The following is a 24,521-nucleotide window of genomic DNA, read 5'->3' as shown; positions in this document are numbered from 1 at the left end:
GACAGTCCCGCCACAGCCGCCAAAGGCCCTTCAGATGAGAGACAGAGAAAAGGTCACAAGCGAGTTCTCAGAAGGCAGACTAGGGTGGACCAGTGTGAGTCACTGAAGTGAAAAACGAATGGTTTAGAGATACGGCGAAATCTGTCGAGAAATCACTCGAGATTTCCTGGTCCCCAACGATCAGTTAACGCCTGCCGTTCTGAGAGTATCAGATTCCTTCCAAGAGGAGAACAGCAGACAGAAGAGAGCGGGAAGTTCCCCGAAACAGAGCGAAGGTCATTTCTATTAACGCAGCGGGCAGTCAGGCTGGCAAAGGGGCGGGTGGGGCCGAGGGCTGAGGAGGCAAAGACTCCGCCGAGGGTTTCCAACCGGCTTTATTTTAGTTTCCAATATTATCAGCAATGATACAGGAGTAACTCAGGCAAGTAGATCACCTTAAATACATCAGAGGAAACTCGCTGTGTCAAGCATGTCTCACACTCCAGCAAAAGAACATAAAAACAGAACAAGGTTAGCAGCATGACAATAAAGTGCTTTTTGTGATACTTTCAGAAAGTCTCTCCCGCAGCGGTAGGAAATGAAACTCAAAATTGCGTTTACTACCCAGGGGCTGCGTTTAAAAAATTCATGTGTAGTTATTCTAAGTCATTTTTTTCTCCAAAAAGCACGAAATTCATTCGGGTTGTGTGACACTGATTTTTTCTGACACGCTGTGAGGGGACCATCGTCTGGGGCACCCCCAGCCACACCAGGCCCTTACTCATGGCCACGTAACGGGGAAGGCTGAGGGCATGTGCAGGGCGGGGGGGCAAGGCCCCCCCCACGCCACCCAGCAGGGAGCTGCCTCCTCTGGGAAAGTCCTGCTGGCTTCGGGTCTCTGGTCTGCACAGCGAAGGCTGCCTGTCCAGGTGGCGAACGCCCCGGAGACGGAAGCTGCCCCACTTCCACCAGTGACGATCCCAAAACTCAACCACAAGAAACATTTCTCAAAGTCAACGCGAGGCCACACGTGTCAGTCAGAGGCAGCGGGGAGCGGGGAGCATGGGAGGCCGGGGCTGGTCTTTCCCAGTCTTGAGCGAGGCGGGGGAGCGGTGGGGACATCTCCGCGGGGGCGTGACAGGGATGCCCCCGAGCTGGGGGCGGGAGGCTCAGGCCCCAGGAGCCCCTTACAGTGAGGTCAGAGGGCCCAGTTCTGCGCTCACCCAGGTCCTTTCTCCCACCATCTTTCCTTCTTCTACCTCCTTTAACAATCCCAACCAAACTCTCTCTGACCAATGATCAAACCAGACGGCAAGGGCCGAGGACTGAAACCAGAACGAGGGGCCACTGGTATCAGCCCACGCCCGGGACACCCCTCTCCACACACCACTCCCGTAAGCTCCCTCACGACTCCAGTCGCCTCCGCAGCACCTCTTCTTCCCCCCACGGCACAGGGCCCGCCTACCCTGGGCCCCCAGCGCACGGAGCCCCACCATCACCATGTAAAAGGCTGCCAGCGGGATGAAGCGTCAGAGCTGAAGGACCAAACTGCCACACGAGCCACAGGCCTGGATGCACTTCTGGAACTACTGCTGCTGTGCTCTGAGAAGAAAACCCCACCGTCCCCTAGGAGGCTTCTCCCGGGAGCGCCGGCTGGGTTAGTGTTGCTGGAGAGGGCGTCTGCCTGATACCGGGGGGGCTCCCCGCTGAGGTTCCGTGATGCTGGGAGATGCCAAGGTCTTATCAAGCGGTCAAGTGAGTCTCAAATGGGCTGACAGAGCAGAGCAGACACCCCTGTCGGTACCATGCCATCAAAGTTGCCAACTTAAAAACTCTCCTGCAGGGGTGAGCTGGAAGATCTTCCTGCACCGGCAGGCAAAGGCGGGGGAAATAACTAGCGACGAAGGGCTTGAGCCAGTCTGAGACGGACACACTCAATCTCGCCGTGCGGCGGCAGCGGCGCCGGGAGCCGCCTGGCCAGGAGGCAGCCCCTCTGCAGGCAGCGCCGCCCTCCAGGGAGGCTCCGCCGGTGGCCCACTATCTGCTGGGCTGCAGGTACTGGTGCGTGAACATGTTGAGCTCGCTGTCCAGCCAACCGGCTTTATTCCTGCAAAGAAACGGCTGCTTCAGAACGGGACAGCGCTCGCAGGGAGCATCGCCAGGCATGCCAGCTACTCAAGGACGCCTGGCCACAGCCTCACCCTCCAGCAAGCCCCCACTGTACAGATGAGGACAGTGAGGTCCAGAACGGAAGCCACTTCCTGGGGTACTCGGTGGGGCAGCTGGACATCGGGTCTCTGGCCCAAATTGGCTTCCCTCGGTTCTCCTGCCTGCCAAGTGAGGGTCCAGGTACTCACCCCCCCACCCCCCAAGGCAGACAAGCAGCTGAGACACAGTTCCCCCACCCCTACCCCCAGAGCAGGAGTGGGGTGTCCCTAGAAAATAGCTTCTTGCAGGCAGAGATGGGCAGGGCCCATCTGCATCAGCAGAGCAGGGAAAGTCCACTGGCCACTGTGGTCCCCCAGGCGCTGACGTCAGGGGCGGGGGTGTGGGAGGGGCAGGAAGCAGGGTCCTGTGTGCTGATGCTATCTCCGCCCAACGGGCCGGGGACTTCTACAGGCAGTGACACGTGCTCTGTGGTGGTCACAAAATCTTACTCCAGATCACAGATGAAAACAATGACGCAGAAAAGCTCAGAGACCTTCCCAGACACGAGTGCCAGGAAGGAGCTGGGGCCCGAGTGCTGAGCTGGACCCCCAGCAAGCTGCTACGGAGGCTGAGTCAACAGGACTGTGCAGGCCGGGGACCCGATCCGGCCGTGCTGGTCACGCCTCCCCTCTGCTCAAGAGGGACGGAGGAGGAGGAGGAGAAAGGTGGGGGCGCCTGGCCAGGGTGCCCAGCACACAGAAGACAGTGAGACAGTGAACGTGCAGAGGTCAGAGGGCACCCGCACCAAGCACAGCAGGACTCTCCTGCTTCTGGGAGGCACTGTCCCCCCAGCACATGACTGGGCCTCTGAGGCCCCAATTTTCCTTTTCACAAAAATATGAGATTTGACCTTGAAGGGAGGTCGAAGGTGCCAGTGAGCCGTCGCTCCACAGCACCCTGTGTCTGCCTGCACCCTGGGGCAGTAACTGAGCCCTGTCATGCCGCCAGTGCAGCCAGCACTCTGGTCCCAGCAGTCTAGCACACTAGCATGAGACTGCGCTGAATCCCGCCGGCCAAGACCCCACCAGCCTCCCGCCTCCTGCCGCCCGGGGCCAACCTCACCTGAGCAGTTTTGCTTTGCTCTGAAGTGAATTAAGAACCTCAATTTTCTTGTTCATGGCAGCGATTTCCTGTTCCAAGTTCTCCCGGGTGACGTCAACTTGCTGGCACAGATGAGCAAAGGTCCCGGACAGCTCCCTGTGGGGGACACAGATCAGCCGGGCCCCAGGGCCACGGTGCACAAGGTCCTCGGGAGCTTGAACCCACCCAGAGAGGGGTGGCAGCGGCAGCTGGCCCTTCCATTCTTGCTGGGGGCTCTGCCCTATGCCAGGCCTGGTCTGGCAGGGTCCTCCCTGCAACAACCAGGCTGTGCATGCTGGGCGTCACACAGAACAGTGCCCGGCACGGGCATGAGAACCAGGATTAGACTCTGGCTCTGCTGTCAGCTGAGGAGATGAGCAATGACTCTTCTCCTTTCAATCACTTATTTTGTAAAAGTGACTGACAATCAAAAGTCTACCTTTAAGGGCTGGCTAAGAAAAAGAAAACTCAGATGCAGGACACCTAGCAAAGGGCCAGTCACACTCTAAACAGGGCAGTCAGGGCCGACACCTTCACGTCCCACCCATCAGGCAGCCCATCCCCGTCAGCCTCAGACGTGCCAGGAGGAACGAGCCGTGGCACAGAATTTCAAAGCCAAGTCTACACCCTGCAAGACAAGCCTCCAATGCTGTCCGACCTCTCCCGGGCCTTCTTCCTTGGGGGCCAGAGGCCTGCCCAGCACACGCTGTCCCTAGCCTGGCCCCAATGCTGGCACTGCACAGCCAAGGCCACGGTCGTGATGGTTTCCAGGTGGGCTGAGAAGAGAGGTGGGGCCGAGCCACCCGAGGAAGGCCTGAGCGCAGGAGCCAGCGAGCCCAGGGCCAACAGGCCACTCACTGCTGGACTTGGTGGCTGCAGTTGGAGCCCGTGTAGCTGATGATGAGCTGCAGCTTCTCGCTGGCATACTCCACAAACTGGCGCTTGAAGGCCCTCTCCTTGGCCTTGGTGGTCCAGGTCAGACGCTCGTAGACGTAGAGGAGGCCGTAGAGCCCAAAGGACAGGGCGATGAGCCGCCAGCCCACTGCCTTCCACACCTGCAGAGACAGCGTCAGGGAGCCTCTCCCATCGTGCTTCCTGTCCACACGGCCCTGACGCTCCAGGGGTGACCCAAGGCCCCATCTGAGAGCCTGCATAGCACCTTCTAGACAGAACACCTGTTTTGCTGCCTCCTTTGAACCCACGGAGGCCAGGAAGTCAGAGATCTGCACTAGCTGGAGCTGCAGTGGGCCACAGGTCCTGAACTGAGGGACGTGGGCATGCAGAATTCTGAGAGAAATGCCGCATCTCCTGAAGCAACAGTCACACAGGGGCCACTCACAAGCAGAACCCCACACGCTCCTCCTTGGCAGCTGGTTTTTCTCGTCTGATTGGCCACGCTTGGGCCGAAGCCATGAGTGCAGTTCCAGCCAGAAAGCACTGGACTCAGAGCAAGACTGAGGCACCTGCCATCTAGGGTGTGTGTCTCCCCGAGTTTCCACACACCTGTTTCCTCCCAAGCAGGCAAAGTGGCCTCCACCTAACTCCCAGGGCTGCTGGGATGGAACAAGAGACTGCCCGTCACTGCTACGCATCGGCGTCTCAGCAAATGACCTCGGCCAGCTCGAGGTTCACATGAAAGAACCAGAGCGCTGTCTGCAAACCAAGGGAGAGGGCCTCGGCTGTGCCCACTCCAGTCAGACGAGGGAGGCGGCCCTGGCCCTTTGGTTAGGGTCACATCCTGCCACCCTCACACACCCAATGGCCGTGACAGAGCTAACTTGCTCACCTTGAAAGGCTCAAGGCGTAAGCTACTGTCTCTAGTGTGGCCTGGACAGGAAGTGGAACAGCCCAGTTATCAAGAGAGCCATCTCAGGCCTCAGGTAGCGAGCAAGACACCGAAAGCAGCAGGCGGAGAGAAGAGGGGTCAAGCCTCACGTGGCCTCTTTTTGTCTAAAGTCCTGAAAGTTTTGCTCTGTTTTCTCATCCACAATGAGAACTCCTGGCCGTGCCCACCTCTCAGAGCCAGGCTTGTGGATTTCTCAGGTCAGTCTCTTGCTCATCACCTGGTATAGGCCCACAGGAAAGAGACCAGGGCCTTCAGAGCAGACAAAGCCAGGGTCCAAATTCTAACCGTGTGCAACCAGAGAGGCTGCCTGTGAAGTGGGAGCGGTGCTACCTGGAGGTCAGGTTACATGGGCAGGTGGCAGAGGACGAAAGCCGCGTCCCACGAGAGCGCGTGGGTGGGAAAGGTGCTGAGGGATGTGAAGGCTACTGAAGGGCTGGCAAGTGCAGGGAACCCCCAGAACTGGGCCACCCAGCCCTGACCCTCCCCCAGCAGGGCTTGTCACTGACCACGCCACCAACGACGAGAATGCCCATGGAGGTCCTGGACGTCAGGGAGGCCAGGCCAGTGACCATGGAAACCATGAGCTCTTCCTGCGTGAGTGAGCCCTGGGGCAGGGGCGGCATGCTGGGGTTGGCGGGCGTCAGCGGCATGGGACGCTGAACCTGCAGAGAAACAGGCGGAGGGTGAGGACGACGCGGCCGGCACCCCTGCACTCTTGCACCCCAGCACTCCTGTAACACCTCAGCGACCCTCAGGGCTAGGAATCCTGCAACAGGTCACAGCGAGTGACTCTGGATTCCGAAGGGAAACCGAAAAAGGGGAAAATGCGTGTAGCTGCTCGACAGACCCAAAGGGGGCGCCGGGGAGACCGAAGGCGCGCGAGCGGCCTGCAGGCTCAGCAGCCCCAGGGTCGGCCGCGGGCGAGCACCGGGCACACGGCCTTCACGTGGCACAGAGGCTGGAGTTTGACGCCTGAATTTTAAAACGCGCCCTGCAGCAGTAGCGGGACACATTCCGTCAGCAGCTATGTTTCCTCGTTACACAACTCCCTATGCGCCAGAGACACAGGGCTGGCACTTGTAACTTCACCAATACCAGTGCTTGGCATGAGGCCAGGTTGCTTTGTGGCCCAAACCGTGACCAGGGTGCAGTGCTCCGGACGGCGGGGAGGCCTGCAGAAGTCACGTGCCAGAGGCAGGGGAGCTGCGCTCGACGCCCGAGGGCGAGGGACTAGCTTGCCTGGTCGTTATAGCCCATCAGGGCCCGGCGCGTGTTCTTGGGGCCCAGGAACCTGTTCACCAGCATGGTCCACCCGAGGGAGAAGTGGAACTCAATGTCCTCCTGGAAGTCTGCACACAGCTTATCACAGTTCAGGTCGTAGCTGAGGGAGAAGCACTGCCGAGGGGCCAGCACGTCTATCTGACTCCGCACGGCGGCAGGAAGGAGGGGCTTCAAGCCGTCTGTCGGGAAGGGAATGGGGGGACAGCACATCAGCTCAGGCCCGGGCACGGCAGTGCCAGCTCTCTGAGCGGGGCCAAGCCAGCTGCAGCCAAGACGCTGGCAGCCCGGCCAGGGGGCCCGCGCTCGGGCAGGCAGCCAGCTCGCCTCGGGCTGCACAGGCTCAGGGTCCACACCCAGCATGCTGGCCTCGTGGGGTTTAAGGGAAGGCCAGCGTCGCCGCCTCTGGCGGCCGTGGTAACGCACGCCAGTTTATCTGTGCAGTGAACCCGTGACATCGGCCCAGGACCTACAAGTATCGAGTTGACTCAAAAGGTGACAGATAATGAAAAGCCATTTTTCTGCAGAACGGCCTCCAGCCGGTCTGTGGGCAGCCGGGCGCTTGGGCCCCAGCCCGACGTGGACTGACCTATCATCTCCTGCTGCATGGTCTGCAGGGAGCTGGTGACGGCTGTGGAGCAGCGGTCAGACATGTTGCGGCCCAGCCCTTCCTCGACGTGGCGATGCAGCTCCTGCAACCAGCACAGAGCGGTCAGAGGCAGCAGTACCCCGAGTTTCTTTTAGGGACCAAGGCTGAGGAGGCCTCAAGGTTGGTCAGCCATGTCCCCCAGACCAGAGGTCCTGAATCACTATCCGCTGGGGGAGTCTACCCAGCAGCCTAAAGGAATTGGGGGGGAGGGGAGGCAGAGGGCTGCCAAGAGCTTCTACTGCTCACTGACTCACATTCTTATACACCTTGAGGACAACTGGGGAAGGGTGGAAATCCATCTGGTACTCGTCCACCAGCACAGAGAGGCGCCTGATCTCCTCGGCCATCGCCGTGGACACCTGCAGCGGGAGGAAACGCAGCTGCTGGACCTCAAGAGGAATGTGGTGGGCCTCCCTGGTGGTGCAGGGGTCAAAGACAGTGCTATGAAACTGTCGACAGCCCCTGCAGCACGAGTTCGATCCCCGGCCAGGGAGTGACCGCCAGGGCACAGCAGACCCCTCCTGTCTCCCCGCTGCTCCCCTCAGCAGTGTGTCTCAGTAGATCCACCTGTTCTGCTCCCCACTGTCTCTGGTGAACCTGCTCATCCCCCGTATCTCTGGCCTGCACCCCTGTTCTTGTGTGCATAGATACATCTTTAACAGAAGATCATGGGGTTGCACCAGGGGAATGGTGGGGACCCCAGCCCCCTGGACTCCCCCTCTGACCAGCGGCACTCTCAGCGGATGGAGTGTATGGTTTTGAGGGATGTCAGACTCACCCTAGGTGAGGAGGGGGCCAAGCGGGGAGCGGGGGAGCTTGCGGGGCTCTGCGTGCGTCACCGGCTGATACCTTGCTCCTGGAAGGCTGGGGTGGCCCTGCGAGGGGGCTGTCTGCTTTCTCACTTTAGCACCCCAACTCGCCTCTGCAGCCGCTTCCCCCAGGCCTCACCTGCCTTTCGACCTCCTCCGTTATCTGCTTGATCCGAAGTTTGTAGTCCTGCGCCAGGAGCTCCAGCTGTTTGTCGATGAACCGCAGTCGCTCCTGCCGTTCTTCACGCATGTCCAGGCAGTAAACCCTGAAAGAAAGCGCCGCTGGAGACTCGGCTCCCCTCACCGAGCACACCCAGAGCACGGCCACAGTCACCTGTGAGGAACGGCAGTGATACTGGACCAGCAGCCGAAGAGTCAAAGGGTGCTTAGCACTTTTTCCTTGTTTTACTTTAACTTTTAGAGTAACAGAGAGCAAGCACGGTCGGCTGTGTGTGGTGGAAGCGAGGTGGTCTTATACTGTCTGCTGTACCTTCCTACATTTTAATTTTTCCAAAAAGTCTGCTTCCTTTCCTTTATGTGTTTTGCCTCAGGCTCTGAGAAGGCTGGGCCGAGGCGGCCCACACAGGCTGTGCAGGCGACACATGGGGCCGTGACCAGGAAGCAGAGGGGCACCCACGGCCTCCTTAGCAGGTGGCTTCAGGGCACCTCGCATGGCCTGCTGGGAACCCAGAGATGCACGCTGTGGCAGGCCCCAAGCCCGGCCCCCTCAGCCCGGGGCTGGCATCTCCCAGCACCGCCTCTGCCCGCCCAGCCTCCAGTTCTTACCGCTGCTCCTGAGCAGCGATGTGCAGAGAGTCCATGATGAGGCGAACCGCCTCGGCTATCTGCTTGGCCCGGACCGTGTGCTGCTCAAATTTGGTCTTTACTGCAGACTGGGAGATGCACTCCTGTAAGGACGAGAGGTGCTTGGAGGGAGAGCCACCAGAGGTCGCCAGGCCGGGGCTCTGGCTCTCACTGCCAGGACATGCCGGCGAGCACTGGGTAGGCACAGAACCAGCAGCTTCCAGAATCAATGACTCACCTCAAACCTCCTCTCAAAATTCTGAAACTCAAACATCCTCACTTGAAAGCCTTCGGCCAGAGCGCCTCCTAGGAGAATTGCACCACGTTAGTCTATACACAACTGCAAGAAAATGGTGAAAAAAACCCCTAAGCCAAGTTATCTGGCCACTCGGCGGGGAAGCACGGGCTCTCCCTCAGAACCTCTCCCCACCGGCTGACCTAGCGCCAGGCCCAGTGACTCAAACCCCCAGGAAAGGCGCACAGAGCGCGTCCCATGTCACCTCCTTCAGGCATGCCCTGGGCCTTCTGGATCCTGGCATTGAGCACCTCCTTGGCAGACACAAAGAAGATGCGGTCTCCAGCCTGGCCGCGATCCACCACACCCAGCTCATCCACCAGGAAGCTGGTGCAACGCTCCATATGCTGCCGCCGCACCTGCAACCCAAGCAGAGGAACGGATGGGGCCGGGGTGGGGTGCAGGTGGGCCCCCGTGCCTCTTTTCTGAAGAGCAGGTAGCACGCAGTGCGCCCCATTTCCCCGTACACCTCCTCTGTTCTTAGCCATCAGCACCCAGGACCGAAGTCATGGGGGTTTCCTAGGGTGCAGCAGGATAGTTCATTTCCATTCGAGCAGAAACACCCAAACGCACCCCCAGCCGCCTCCTGTTAAAGAGTCTATGCAGCATTTCACTCTGCGGGCCAGAAAAAGGCGCCTGGGGGCAAGACCTCGGCCTGGCCCTCACCCCACAGCCAAGGGCCCCAGGGCTGGACGGTGCACAGGCACCACCAGGAAACCCTCCCGGCCCTGAAGTCCCTCGTCCCACCCCTAGAACCAAAAGCTGCTAACAGCCAGCTGTGGACGTGCCCCAGGCCGGCACTTTCCTCAGTGTCAACAGACTTCGTCCTCGCGAGAACCCTACCGCATTCCTCTCACAGGAGACGAAGTCGGATTTCCAGAAGGGCTGAGGAGCCAGCCAGAACCCCCCGCCCTGCCCGCTGGCTGCATTCCGTGTCATCCACTGTCACCGCCTGTCACCCCTTTCACTTTCATTTCACACAGAAAGAAATTTGACGTGTCAGTCAGACGATTACTCAGCACTCCTCTCTCAACCTCTCCTGCGTCTCTTCCTAAGGGGGAGCCTGCTCTAGGGTGAATTTTTAGGAACCAAAGTGAGCAGGAGCCCTAGGGGATGTGCTAGGGAGTTTTGACGGCCGGGATGCAAGTTCTCACAGAGCGGAAGACACAGGAGAAGGATCGGGAGGAATGCCGACAGGAAGCGTTTATAAAGCCATCGGGCGACCCCAATGGCTGGGGACATCTGCAGAGAAGCTCGCTCTGGAGAGGCACGTGCCCCGCTGTGGGGCGTGCCAACAATCAGCAGGCACCCACCTCCTCCATGTACTCAGGCTCCGAGGCAGACGCATCCCAGCGGTTGTTCAGGATGAAGATGTTTGGGCGGGACAGGCGCTCGCTCACCTTGTGGAAGAACTGCTTTTCCTGTCAGGGAGAAAGACCACGGTGGAGGCGGGGCCTTGCCAGCCGCGGCGGCCCCGGGAGCACGGAGCAGGACGCAGCGGGGGTTACCGTCTGCATGAGGGTGGACTCCGAGTTGGCCACCAGCACAAACACGTCAGCATCCAGGCAAAACTTGTCAATCCAGCTGTCCAGCTCTGTGGTCACATCGATGCCGGGGCTAGGGGCGAGGGGCAAACACGCAGTGGGTAGGCACAGCCTGGCCCTCTCCCCGCTGTCAGCGACCTGAGGCAGCCAGGCCACGGCGGGGAAACCTCGCCAAACGGGGGAGAGACTGGGCCTGGCCCGAAACGGGGATTTGACTTTTCACCTCACGAGCGTCCAGCTTGTGTGAAAATGTGCTTTTTGCCACGTGCATTTATCTATCAGTTTTACAAAAATCTGACTGGTCACTGCACTTTGGGAACGTGTAACTAGGGCCCATTTTGACTCATGTCAGTCCAGTATCGTACTCCCCAGTATCACCCTGTCCCCAAAGCAGGGTGACATGTTCCTTCGAAAAATAAACTACGACACAGACCCAGCTCCCCGACACACATGCTAACGCTGGGTTGAGGCTGAGAACTTTCCCGAATTTCCGTCCCGCCCACCCATCTACGACATCGCTGGGACGTCCTCATGCTGCTGGAGACGGGGCCCAGACCTGGAAGAAACCCAGGACGAGGGGTGTGCTGGAGCCAGCGTTCAGCAGAGCAGTGCCAGGGCCGGGGCTGCACCGGACACACAGAGAGGGAGGCCTGGTGCCCGTGAGGCGCCCTGCGGAGGTGCGTCCCCTTACCTGTCCATCAGCACGAGGTCATCCTTCAGCAGTGGGCACTTGGAGTTGGGCCACATCACACTCACCAGGCTGCCGGCATGCAGCTGCTCGTCCTGGTGCAGCGCATGCGCCAGCTGGTTCACCGTCTGGCAGGGAAGGGAGGATTCGCGGCTGGGCTGCACCTCTGGCGCAGGGGCCTGAGGCCGCGGCCAACCTGGGGCTCCTTTCTTTCATGTCTCCCTTAAGCAGAGCTGGGAGCTGCTGTAAGAATCAGCTGATCTTTGCTCCTCTTTTAAACTTTTTCTTGAATGTCACCCTACAGCTGGGCACGTTCTGCATTCACACCTCATGGACCGAAATGAGCCCCAGAGGATGTGTCGGTCACAGGCCTGGGGAGCGGCCTCAGAGAAGGCCCGAGAAAGGGGAGGAGGGCAGGTGTGCGGCTGGCAGTGCACCAGGGCATCTCCTGCTCTGGAGTCCGGTGCCCCCTTGAGGCGCCACAGCTCCTAACTGCCAGGTCAGAACAGGGTCCCTGAGTTCTAGCACAGGTCCCCCCAGAGGGCCCTGCCCTGAAGGCTGTGCTGGTGGTCAAGGGGCTGGGCCCCCACAGCGCCCTCACCTTGACGCTCCTCTTCTCCTCAGAGCCGTCTGTGAGGAGGAAGGCCTCGTGGCCGTCCGTGCCCTCCACCCGCAGGAAGCAGTTGGTGGTGTGGCCAATGCCAGAGGGCAGGACCTTGTCCCAGAGCATGGCGTTGATCACTGTGCTCTTCCCGTTGCTCGTCCTGCGGGGACACACAGCTGGGCAGGGGCACTAACACCCTAGTCTGAGGCTCCCTGGAGGTTCCCGCCCTGGAAGAACAAAGCCTGGTCTCGGCAGCGACATCTGTACCCAGGCATGCAGAAAGTGGGTGGAGAGACACCCCAGGCCCGGGCCTGGCATGTGCTCTGGCCATCACCACCAATGACCTGCACGCGCCCCTCAGTCTCAGTGAGCACATGACTGTCCCTGCCTTCTCCCGGCGTGCGCCCCCTCACACACAAAGCCCCACACCGGGTGACCGCCTGCCACAGGCGCCCGCTGCAGCATTCTAGATCACACCCTCTCCTCAGCAGGCTCTCTGTCCTAGCTGCTGCTCACAAGCAAGGGCCACACCTCTGAGGTGAAGATGAAGCAACGGCAGCCAGAGACACTGAGGCCACAGGTCACCGAGACCCGAGACACCGCCCTGCCCTTCAGTGACAACCGCACACACAGCACCCAACCTGTCCAGACACCTGTTGTTAAAGGTGTGGTGATGTTCTGGTCTCTCTTCCAGTTCCTGGCACAGGGTGCCTCAAATCCTTGGAATTCCCTCAGGGGTGGGGTCTCTTCTCATTCCTAAGGTATCCCCTTTGAGCATGCCATTTGTGAAACAGGCAACTCAAGGGGGGGGGCCCCAGAGAGCCCAGGGGAGGGACTGGTCAGCAGAAAGACCAGTGACCAGAGGACTGGAACCTTCAGCTCCATCCACCAACTCTCAGAGAAAAGAAAGGGCCAAAGACGAAGCTCCGATGGATGCTTGAACACAGATGTGACAAGTTTTGGAGTTGCTGAAGGCATCACGTGAAGGAGGGGTGGCACACCCCAGTTCCACACACCCAGAAGCTCCTGCGTTCAGGACCCTGCTGCCGTCAGCCTCTCTGGCTGAACATCGGAGTCCCTCATACCGTTGTTGCCAATAAACCAGCCTTCCCCTGGCTCTGTGAGCCTTGCAAGCAAGTTAACTGAGCTCTAGTTGGGGTCATGAACCCTCCAATTTCTAGCCAGTCACTACAGAAGCACAGGTGACAGCCTGGACTTCTGAGTGGCAACGGAAGTGGGGGATGGGGACTCACTTGCAACTGAGTTCGATCCCCGGCCAGGGGAGTCACCCACATGGCGTGGCAGACCTCTCCTGACCCGCCCGCTGCTCCCCCTCAGCGATGGATTCCAGTAAACCTGCCTGTTCTGTTCCCCACTGTCTCTGGTGAATCTTCTCACCGCCCCCTACCCAGGACCTCTGGCCTGTACCCCAGTTCTGGATGTACAAATAAATCTTAAAGAAAAGACACCAAAATTACAGGCAGCAAAGTCTGGACAGACACAGAGGACTCCAGCAAAATGACAAACTTCTGCCCATCAAAGGACACATTCAGTGGAGTCCAAGGCCAGCCAGAGCGGGAGATGCGACCTACAAACCACATGTCTGATAAGGGTATACCCAGAGCCCAGAAAGACTTCCCACAGCTCGAAACAGCAAAAAACTTCTAAAAAGGCACACCAGTTGTCAAGCAGCACAGGAGACCCTCAGCGTCTGTCATCCGCAGGGCACTGCAAATACAGACCACCGGGAGTCATCATGCCCATGAGGAGGGGGGATAGCAAAAAAGCAGAGAGTGGGCTCTCCCTGGTGGTGCAACAGGTTAAAGCGCAGCACCGTGAAGCTTGCACAGTCGCTTCACCGTGAGTTCGATCCCGGCCCCAGAGGTGACCACATGGCCCGGCAGACCTCTCCTGACCAGCCTGCTCCCCTCAGCAGTGTACTTTGTCGATCTGCCTGTTCTGCTCCCCACTCTGTCTCTGGTGAATCCTCTCACCACCCTGTACCTCTGGCCTGTACCCCAGTTCTGTAGGCATAAACAAATAAATCTTAAAAAAACAACAACAACAGAACGCACGTGTTGGCTGCTAGAGCCCTTGTGCGCCCTGGGCCGTCACTAGGGAAACCAGGAAGGAGAAGACGGGGAGCTGTTCACCGGGCAAGCTTTGGTGTTGCCAGACGAGAACGTTCGAGAGAGGGACAGTGGCACAATGTGAACACCACTGACCTGGACACTCAGACTGGCCGAGACGTAAATTCCATGCCACGTGCGTTCACAATTCAAAACAATAAAGCAAGCAGGAGCGTGATGAGCGCTGAGGCGCGGCAGCTGCTCTCGACCTGGGGCGCTAATAACACTCTGACCCAGCCCTTCCCTGCCAGCCAGGAAGGAAGCAGGTGCGAGGGTCTCAAGACTCACCGGCCGAAAAATGCCACTTTCATGTGCCGCCGGGCCAGCACCTCGCTGATGCCGCGCACCTTGGAGAGGTAGCCCTTGACAGCCAGCACCTGCTCCTCTGTGGTAACCGGGTCCAGCTCTGCATTCCGGTGGGTGTCTAGGAGAGACAGGAAGCAGGTGGTCACGACGAGGCCGGGAGCTGCAGAGTCACCAGTCGGGAAGCAGCCGGCTCGGGGCGGGCTCCACAGCAGTGGCTGCTGTCACAGCTGGCGAGACAGGTCCAGGGCGGGACAATGCCAGGGCGGGAGGCGCTGGGTCCCACTCCCAGCTCTGCGACCTCAGGCAAACAAACCTGCCTGGGTCCTAGTTTCCTCGCCCTGAAAATGCAGGTGCCTACCTCCACGCTAAAGTCAATTCCAGCACACCACGTGCCAAGGATGGTGGCTGGCATGTGATGACTGCTCACTGCCATTTACTGGTGTCTATTTACTTACTAGATAACAAAGCTACTCTCGACAAAAGACAAAGTTCTCACTGCAACCACTTTTCAAACCCCTCTCATTCAACCCCCAAATCAGGTCAGACTTGAGCCTGGCTCAGAGGCGGCTCTTACCCACACTGGGCACCTTCCCAAGACCCTTCCTGGTCAGACCCAGGCCACCTCCTGCCTCACACGCTCCACTGCCCCACCCCACAGGCGCCACGCTGCCTCATCACCTGGGTTTCCCTCAGCGCTGCCGTCACCTCACCCCACACGCCGCTCACTCTCTCTTAGCCTCTGGTCTAGCCTGGAGTCAACTGCCCCTAGGAAGTTTTTCTGGCCCTCAACGAGAGTCAGGCCCTTGTCTGGGCTCCTCAGTACTGGCCTCGCCCAGTGGAAGCCTCTAGCTCGCTGCCTGCGGCACACTGTCCCGTCCCAGCAGGCAGCAGGGTACCTGCTATGCCAGCAGATACTGGGGTCACTGCATGGCTGTGTCCTTGGGCTCTTGACCAGCAGACAACAAGTTATCCCAGGTGGAGGAAAATGGGCAGACTCTAGCCCTCCCATCCAGGACGTGTGCCAGGAAGGTGCACAGCTGGCTGCAGAGTAAGCGGGACTCACCCCTTAGCTCACACGAGTGCCCAGGGCCGTGTCCTCCCATGTGACAGCTGATGGGATGACGGCACTTGAGCGCCTGGGCCTGCAGTGCTTTGGGCCCGCCAGTGGAGCGCTCACAGCTGGGGTCAGTGTCCCCGCCAGCTCTCAGCCCTGCGGTTACACGTGAGGCCACAGAACGGTCCAGCCCAGGAAGCGCGCGCTGACACGGTGCCTGCTGGATCTAGACCGGACACCCTCCACGACTGAGCAATAAAGCTGTCGCTTACAGGCTGCCTCGTCTACTCTGGTTAGAGCAGCCCAAAGGACCAAAACACTTGCAAACCACCGGGAGGACGCTCTCAAAGCCCCGGGCACGAGAGGCATTGCAGTGCCGGCCTGTCACCAGCCCTGCAGCCGGTGCCATGAGAGGAAGGGACCAAGGCCGCCCCACATCCACCTGACGCCCTGCCCAGGGGCAGCAGTATTCCTCTCTTGCTGGGCACGTGGGTGTGGCCATCGAATGTACTCCAAGGGAGCTGGCTCAGTCACGTGACTACATCAAATGAAACAGCCAGAAGGCCGACAAGCTCTCCCCAGTCTTTTCGAGAACAGTCCCAGGCAGTACCTATCCCCTCCCCCAGCCAGAGCCATCCCAAGCATTTGCTGACGACACTACTCCTCTGTCAGCCCCAACAGGAGAGGCCTCCTGCTTCCCAAGGGAAGCGCCACCACACCACCCTCACGAATTCCTGCTGGTCTCCAGCGCTATCCAGTGCGGAGGCACCACGCAGGGCTGGGCTGGGCTGGGCTCTGGGGTACGGCCTGGCCTGCCCCCTCTCCGCAGGCCCAGCGCCTGCCCAACCGGGCTCTGATCACTGAATGGGTAGTGACCTGGCATGCCAACTCCAGCTCTGTAACTTCAGAATCTGGATTTGGAAGTCTCGTCTCTAGGGCGCACCTCCTCTCGCCACAGCGCCAGGCCCGGGGAGGGCGCGCAGCCTTAGCCTGTCTGGCCGCCGTAGCCAAACACCACAGACTGCAGTGGAGGCTTACAGGCAGCAGCAGGGCTCCGCGCACAGCTGGGATCAGGGCGCCAGCCTGGCAGGGTGAAGGTCCCCCAGGCTCGGACTTCCCTTGCGACCTCATGTGGCAGAGGAGAGCTGGGGGCTGATGGGGTCTTTCCCCCAAGGCACCGTCTTTCACGAGGCCTCATCCTCATGGCCTAGCACCGCCACTCACCGTCGCGGTGGGCCTTCCATTCAGCCTGAGGACTTGGGTGACACACACTCAGCCCCGGGCAAACTCTTCCTGCAACGGCAGCCTCGTCTAGCCGCCCAGTACGTGGCGCACCCAAAGCCCCGCTGCTCTGGCGGGAACAAGTGGGTCTGTGTGGCCGCGCCACTGAACTCCTCACGTTCTGCAGACTTGAACTTGGAAATCTTTGCTTTTACCTGGGCCCTTCTTGTACAGGTGAAGGAACCAAGGGCCGAAAAGACTCGGCTTCTGGGTCTCACTGACCATCTCCAGGGAGCATTCTGGAGAGGAAGCCTGAGAAAGCTGGCACTGGATCGTGAGGGCCCAGAGAACCACCCCCACGCTGACAGGGCAGGGACAAGAGGCCGGCTCGAATTAGCAACATGCGGAGAGGCGTGGGTGACGCCAGTCTCCTATTCACAGTCCTGTCTGTAGCCAACCTAAAAATATCAGACAGAACACCCTGGTCAGGGACGACCAGCTCCTCAGGCCTGGTGTCAAGGAAAACACCTGTGCTCTGCGTCAGCGGCACCTGGGTAAAGCCCAGCGGAGCCAACAATCTTCACGACCAGAGAGCACAGAACATGTGGGATTCTTAAATGACAGGCTCTTGCTTTTCTGGCCTGACCCCCTGGAGCCCAGGGCCACAAGACCCTGAGAACAGGGCTGTGCCTCCCACCCGCAAGTCCTGCCACCTCAGTAAGTATCCAAACTGAGGCGGGGCCTGGCCAGCAGGCCGCCCATCTCACCTTCGAGGAAGGCGGCGCTCTCCTGAATGTAGGCCCCGAGCTGTTCAAAAATGCCATTGATCTTCTTCTTGGCAGTGACGAAGTGCTTGAGCGGAGAGGCGTTCACCTCGGCCATGTGTCTCTTATCCTTCTTGACCGCGACGATGGAGTTGCATCGGGAGAAGAGCAGGGACATTGCGCTGCAAGAGAAGAGCACAAGAGTGAAGCGGAGCAGCCAGCTGGGTGTCCCTGAGGGGTGTAGCAGGGTGCAGCGGGGGACTGGGACCAGCTCTAGGGTCCACCAAGAACACGGGACTCTCCAGGACTAGATCGGGGGTTACAAGATAAGAGCCAGCATCTCAAGACAGGAAGGGACCTCTGAGAACACACCCCAGCCCCCATCACCAGCGTGGGCACCCAGACGCCGTGGCAGGACGCTCAGGCCAGGCCAGCGCGGCGGTCCCCTGTCTGTGAACTGTGACAGGCCCTGCCGTGTACCTCACAACAGGGAGGACGACCAGGTCACACACAGAGAAGCCTTCCACTGAGTCTTAGGCAGAAAAGCATGTCAGACACCCCCTTTACTTCCTGTACCTCACCCGCCTGAGAAAAAGCAGCGAATAGTGAAAGCCAAGAGATGTTCAAGGCCAGCTGACTTTCCCCATCCTCCCCTGCTGTCCAGGTCCCCGGGGCCCTCATTCCTAACAGGCTTTGGTTTTTGTTTTGGTAGGAAGTGAACAAGGCAGGCTGATCCTCGAGGAGGAGAGACCTAATTCTACAGCTGACTTAAAAAATTTTGGAAAGGGCCCTCCCTAGTGGTGCAACACATTAAAGTCGCAGCTCTTCAGCACGAATTCGACCCCCACATGGTATGGCAGACCTCTCGTGGCCCGCCCGCTGCTCCCCTCAGCAATGTACTTCGTCGATCTGCCTGTCCTGCTCCCCGCTCTGCCTCTGGTAAAGCCTCTCACCACCCCTGAGCCTCTGCCCCAGCTCTGTATGCATCAATAAATAAATCTTTAAAAAATAAAAACTGGTGCTCTTTCATTATAAATGTGTGCACCGTAGCAACTTTGGAAGCGGTAAGGAAAAAATCCAAAATCCCGCCATTCTGAGAGAAGCACTGTTAACGCTTGTGTAGAGCCACAGTCTGCTTTCCTGAGTGAGGGTGGCTGTCCTGCCCTCAACCACACACATTTAGCCAATTTTCTTCAAGTAGCAAGAACACCCTGGGGCCTGTGAGACGGGACTGCACAGTCCCAGAGATCTTTAGTCAAAGCCAAGGAGACAGACCAGAAAGGTGGCACCCAGGTGTGGCTTGCAAGTCCCTAGTCCCAGAGGCGACCCTGGACAAAGCTGCTTTCTGGACAGGGCCCGTACATTCCAGAAGCCAAAGATGAAAGGAGCCCGAGGATGGGGGGTGGGGTGTGCATGGCTGGTGCCTGGCTCTACCCTCTCCGACACTCCCCAGATTCCTAACACAGCAGCTCCATCTCTCCACCTGACCCGCTCTGGGAGACAGGCGCAGCTCAGGAGCAAGCACACACAGACGCCTCCAATGAGGGGCGCTCCCTGGTGAGGCAACAGTTTAGTGCAGCACTAAGAAGCTGTCCACAGCCACTGCAGCAGGAGTTCCAGCCCCAACCAGGGAGTGACCCCCAGGGTGCAGCAGACCGCTCCTGTCTCCTCGCTGCTCCCCTCAGCAGTGTACTTCGTCCATCTGCCTGTTCTGTTCCTCACTCTGTCTCTGGTGAATCCCCTCACTGCCCCCACACCTCTGGCCTGTACCCTAGTTCTGTCTGCGTAAATTTTTAAAAAGAAACCTCCAGCCCTCCCTGGTGGCGCAGCGGGTTAAAGCACAGCACAAAGAAGCTAAAGCCACTTCCGCATGAGTTCGATCCCCGCCTGCCCCGGAGGTGACCACATGGCGCGGCAGACCTCTCCTGACCCGCCTGCTGCTCCCCTCAGCAGTGTACTTCATCAATCTGCCTGTTCTGTTCCCCACTCTGTCTCTGGTGAAGCCTCTCACTGCCCCTGAGCTTCTGGTCTGTACCCCAGTTCTGTATGCACAAATAAATAAATCTTTAAAAAAAAAAAAAAAAGAAACCTCCAATGAGCACTGTTAAGTTTCCATGAAGGAGAAAGAACATCTGGAAAAAGTGCACAGTTACTGAAATCTGGCTCTTCGGAGCTGACCACCCCAAAGAGTAGGCAGGACAGACCACAGGCAAACGGGAATCCACATATTTGCCTAAATCTACAAATCATTTTGTGACCTTAAGGCTTTCTGGGGAGGAGTGACCATATGTCCATATCTTCTTTCCTCCTCGGCAAAATGCCACAACTGGGAGGTTTTCTTAGCGGGGAAGCCCTGCTTTAATAGGGCTGGGCTGAAGTACGAAAGACAGCAGACATCTGAGAGGGCTCGGGGAAGTCCACTGGGTCCTCCAAAGCAGCAAAGGAGAGTCGGCAGAGCCAGGCTGCCGTGGCCCAGCAGGTAAGAGTCTCACAGAGAGGACGGAGCAGCCGCACAGGGAGCCAGCGACAGGAGGCGAGGCCTGGGAAGGGCCCATGCAGCCCACAGATGCGGTTGTGGGTCAGGGCTGGGCTCAAAAGGCGACGGTGCTACTCCGGGGCTTGATAAACCCCAGCACAGCAGTTAACTTCAGAACCTGAGATTCGACATGTGTGCAAGGGGCCACTGTGAGAAAACCAGAACCACCACCAGTGGGGTGCTCGAGCACAGCCTAGCCCAAAGGCAGCGTGACAGGGCACAAGGCAGCAGCAGCAGGAAACCGCCGGCACCCGACTCGCCCCAAGAACGCCCAGCCCGCGGGGAAGTGCAGAGGCAACTCCCCTGGCATGCCCACAGCTCCCCACCCACAGCTCCCCGCCCATTGCCACCGGGTGGAATAAAGTCTGCTCAGGGGTGAGGATCAGCAGCACCCAGTGCCAGAGGTGACTTGCTTGAAGGTAGCACATTTGCAGAGCAGCTGGGCTTTGGCAAGCAAATGCTTTTAAGTTCTGGGCACTGCAGCCCAAAGGGTGTGAACTGAAAGTCAGTGCTCAGCAAGGCACACACGCGTGCACCTCAGCGCCTCAAGGTTACAAGGTCTGCTGAGTCCAGCTGGTCCAGGATTCCAGTGCTATCTGACCACTGCCTGCGCCAAACCTCTTCCCTCTTATGAGGAACCCACCTCCCATCAGCCCCTCCAAACTGTCTGTTCTCTCCGGCCCTGTTAATACCCAAGCCAAGACTGGCTTGTGCCGTACATGCTGCTTCCAGTCTGGAACTTTCTTTCCTTTTTGATCCACTTACTCCTACTGTCTTTATAGACACAACTGCTGAGTCACTGCCTCCAGGAAGTCTTCCCTGATGTCTCCACGGAGTACAACAACCCAGGCTGACTTCTGGTTTTCTATCACTCTGTCTCCCATCTAGAGTCCATGGCTGACAGAGCCCTGACTATTTCCATCTCTGCTTTCCTCATCCACAACCATGAGAATGTGAACGGGAATGCTTTATAGGGAGAATACCATCTTACCCTCTTTGTGTGCCCTGGAATACACAAAACCACTTTTTCTTAAAAAAAAAAAAAAAAAAAACTGCCTCTTCCCCGGCCCCCCGCCATCAATTTCCTAATAATTTGGAGCTCAATGAGTCAGACAGCTGAACAAACCTTCCAGATTCCAGAGAAAACTGGAGTATGTTATGTAGAGAAAAGGACCAACTTGCAAACTACACAGAAACAAGCCAAGACACAAGGGCCCGTTACTGTGGGGCTTTGCCTGCTGGCTTCCAACTCCTCCAAGGTGGTGGGAGGCCGCTGGGTTCCTGTTCCTCCGCTGGAAAGCTCTGCTAGTGCTCACCTCACCGCAGGACTCACTAGAGGGGGGCAAGGTGGTTCCGGCGCAGCTGGACCAGACCAGTCCAGCTCGAGGCCAGCTGTACACTAAGCAGCCTGCTTCAATCTGTCACGCCTATCACTCTGGAGGTCACAGGTTCAGAGTTCACAGCAGCATTTCCCCCAGGGTGATCCACAGAGCATCAGTGCACCCAAGCATCAAGGGCTTCATAGTAGACCAACTTGGAAAGCACCGTATCCAACACCCTCCACTTGTACCCTGTAAATGTTCTGGGAAGAAAGGCCAATTGCAAAGACATCCGTTTCATGCAGCATTTCACAAAGGCTGTGATTGACAGTTTTTAACCCTGAGGATCACATTTAGGAAAAGCCACTTTCATCCTGGTAGTCTTTCTCTCCCGCCCCATGAAATGCCAGGAGCACATTTTTAACATTTTTAACACCTGAAACAAACCCAGTTCTAAACCAAGACGGCTATTAGCACTCAGAGGTTATCACGCTCTTTGCCTCAGCCTAGGCTATTAGTCGAGGAGTATTAGCTGTTAGGGTGTAGGGATAGCAGCAGCAAAATTCACTGCATGGTGTGTTTGGATCCCAAGCACAGACCCTGAATCCACACCACCTCCTTACCCAGTTTTATGCACAGCAACTCCTAGCAGGGAAAATAAAATGGATCCACGGATCGTCTGCTGGCACAACTGGAACAGAGGAGAAGCTGAGAAATTGAAACAAAAGAGCATACAGGATAAAGGGAGCAGAGCAGGCTCTCAGAGGAACTGAGATAAGGAGTTGACCGCTGCGAGGCAGAGAGCGGGGGAAGAGCCGACACAGCAGAGGACAAGCAAGGGAAATGGAGACTAAATCTTCAGAGAACCCAGGAGCTCCCGCCACTTTCTGAACCATCGGCCTTTTTCTAGGATGCAGCAGAGAAATCCATGGAAGCAGAAAGGAGACACAGTATTTTTTCAACACAGGTAGGAAAAACGCCTGGCTCTGTGCAAAGATGACCATCCCAGAGACTGGCCACAGGACACTTCCCCTCTACCCAGATCCTGGGTGCCAGAGAGCACAGCCGCCACTTACTTTTTAGCTGCTGAGAGGCCTCACAGGGTAGGCATCGTGAACATGGCTGGAGTCAAAAAGATGAAAAGAATTTGAGTTCTCCTCTGTGCTGGCTCAAGTTGGGGTTGGCTACTGATTGTGTTGACTCCACCAGTTCTGACTTATTAGAAAGGAAAAGGGACATGTCAACAGACAGCAAAATAAATAAATACGTAATAACAAGCACACAAACCTGGTATGCAAAACATAGCTACTACAGTTTAAAGCCAAACAAGCATCCCTGCAGGAAACTTAGTCACTGAGCTACTAAGGTATGGGAGGAAATGTGCTGGGAAAAACAAACACACAGGTGTGGTGTAGGGTCAGCCTTGGGTGTGCACAAACCCACGTTCAGCCATGCGCTGGAGAGAAGCAGGGGTCCCCTTAAAGATACCTCCGAAGGGTGAGAGGAGAGGTGTGAGTAGAATCAGGGCAAGGACCAGGCTCAAGGATTGCAGAACTGAGCACTGGAAACAGGAGAGGGCAAGGGAAAAGAAGTCAAACTTGTTGAAGGCCTATGTGTATGGAAAATGCTGGAAAATAACTTAATTGTCAGTTCAATGGAGCAGCAGAGGCTTGGAATGCTTAAAAGATGTATAGACTGTTAGTTAACTGACCAGGCTGGGAACTGAAATACCATCTCTCCTGACTCCAAAGCGCACTTGTTTTCAATTAAGTGGAACTGCCTTACTCCAGCCTTGGAGGTGGAAAGGGCGGTAATCAGGGCCCTATCTGGGAGGAAAGCAAGAGAGAAGTTAAAGAAATAGGCAGTGAAGAATTACAAGAGAGGATGGGCAAGCATCTGAACAAGTAATGGTGCAACATTTTCCGTGTGCCCTCTGTGTGCGCTAGGCGATAGAGGTAGGGAAGAATAAGAAACAGTCCCCGCCCTCAAGGGCCGTACAGCCCAGTGAGACCACCGTCGGAGAGCGCAGGAAAGTGTCCCAAGTGGGGCTAGACCTGGGCAGGGCGCTACGATGGTGATGTGGAAGGCTATGATGTGTTGAAAAGATGCTGATACTTCCAGAGGGCTGGATGAGCAGCGGGAAAGAGGCAGGATGGGATGTGGCCGCGGAGACTGGGCAGGTGGGGAGGACATGAAGTATCAGGGGGACCCCCGGCCCCCAGCCGCAGTCGGACTCCCGCGTCCCGCCCCCTCCTCTCGGGGCCGCGAACGATCGGCGGCGCGGCCTAAACTTGGAGACGCCCGCCTTCCCGGACCCCTAAACCCCAGGGTCCCAGCGGGTCACCGGCCCACGCCAGGCTGCTCAAGATTCGCCAGAAAGAGCCGGGCGGATCCCCACCACCCCGAAGCGCTCGCCCTCTCACCTTCACCTTCCCGGCCTCGCCGCAGCCATCATACCGCCGACGTCACCAGCGAGCGCCACCCCGGGGAGAGGCGGGAGAAAGGTCGGGGTCTGCGCGCGTCACCAGCCGCCACAGGTCTGCCGCGCTGGCCTCGGGGAGACTGTGGACTCGGAACTCAGCCGTTCCCGCCCCACTGCTCCTGATGGGTCAAGGGTCCCGCGGCTCAGCGCCTGGAGAGGCGTCGCAGCGCGCTCGCCCGACTCCGGAGCGTCCCAAGCCGATGACGTAGAGCCTCGGGACTCACGCGGCATCATGGGAGCTGTAGTTCCGCCCCGCGCCCGTCAGGGCGGGGCGGGGCGGGGCCTCGAGCTGTCAAGGGGCAAAGAAAACAAGGGCGTGGATTAGCGGTTCCCGCTCTTTTTTTTGTTGCCCTAGAGCCTGACCTCCAAGCCTGTGCCAGCTCTGGAATTCAGGTTAGCGCTTGGTCACTTTAGAGAGCTCTCAGAGCCGCAGTCCGTTCGGGTGAGGTAACTCTCCAGAAAGACAGAAACAAGGGGGAGCGGCTGCCCTTCAACTGACTTTGAGGAAGTAAGAGCAGCAACAACCGCCACCCAGCCGGGCATCTCGCACACCTCGCTGTATTTAAGCTTCACAGCAGTCCCAGGAGGCGCAGAGGCGCGATTACTGCAGCTCTCGCACTAGGCAGATCGCTGGGCCTCATTATGTGCCAGGCACACACCTGCGGTTCACAGCCGTAAACAAGCTGCTGGTCTCAGCCACAGCCCGGGAGGCTCCAAGCCAGCTCGGCTACTGAGCCCCTGAACGCCGGCCAGTGCCGCCTGGGATGTGCTGAGTGGGGCTTGTACGCCAGGGAATGTGACCCAGTTTTCATATTGATTTCATAGCAATTGTATTTCTGTTGATTATTGGGCTATGTGGGGTAAATTAGGTGGTAATGAAATATAGCATTAAAACTAAGCCCACCTGTTTCTTTTTGCTGTTTAAA

General features: G+C 58.1%; 1 protein-coding gene across 10 annotated transcripts; it reads right to left on the bottom strand.

The window, feature by feature from the left end:
* Positions 1-357: 357 nt before the first annotated feature.
* Positions 358-23,735, bottom strand: MFN2 (mitofusin 2). 10 transcript variants are annotated; one of them, XM_012722404.1, is made up of 22 exons: positions 23,537-23,735; positions 22,825-22,939; positions 22,602-22,674; positions 22,190-22,328; positions 21,737-21,821; positions 17,262-17,440; positions 14,202-14,337; positions 11,782-11,944; positions 11,184-11,308; positions 10,457-10,565; positions 10,262-10,369; positions 9,154-9,307; positions 8,892-8,959; positions 8,636-8,757; positions 7,989-8,115; positions 7,295-7,399; positions 6,981-7,083; positions 6,353-6,573; positions 5,620-5,775; positions 4,126-4,322; positions 3,250-3,384; positions 358-2,086 (listed from the first exon to the last, which is right to left on the bottom strand). In XM_012722404.1, the coding sequence occupies exons 6-22, from the start codon at positions 17,434-17,436 to the stop codon at positions 2,017-2,019; spliced, it is 2,274 nt and encodes a 757-aa protein (XP_012577858.1). In that variant the 5' UTR covers positions 17,437-17,440; positions 21,737-21,821; positions 22,190-22,328; positions 22,602-22,674; positions 22,825-22,939; positions 23,537-23,735; the 3' UTR covers positions 358-2,016. The 10 variants fall into 10 exon arrangements, with proteins under 10 accessions (XP_012577858.1, XP_012577860.1, XP_012577854.1 ...); XM_012722406.1 differs by having other exon boundaries at positions 21,737-21,804; XM_012722400.1 differs by lacking the exon at positions 21,737-21,821.
* Positions 23,736-24,521: the final 786 nt, after the last annotated feature.

This window comes from Condylura cristata, unplaced genomic scaffold (genome assembly GCF_000260355.1).
Source record: "Condylura cristata isolate star-nosed mole 26May11 unplaced genomic scaffold, ConCri1.0 scaffold00008, whole genome shotgun sequence".
Classification (NCBI taxonomy): Eukaryota; Metazoa; Chordata; class Mammalia; order Eulipotyphla; family Talpidae; genus Condylura; species Condylura cristata.
Note: the sequence above shows the minus strand (reverse complement) of the source record. Positions and strands in the feature narration are given on the sequence as shown.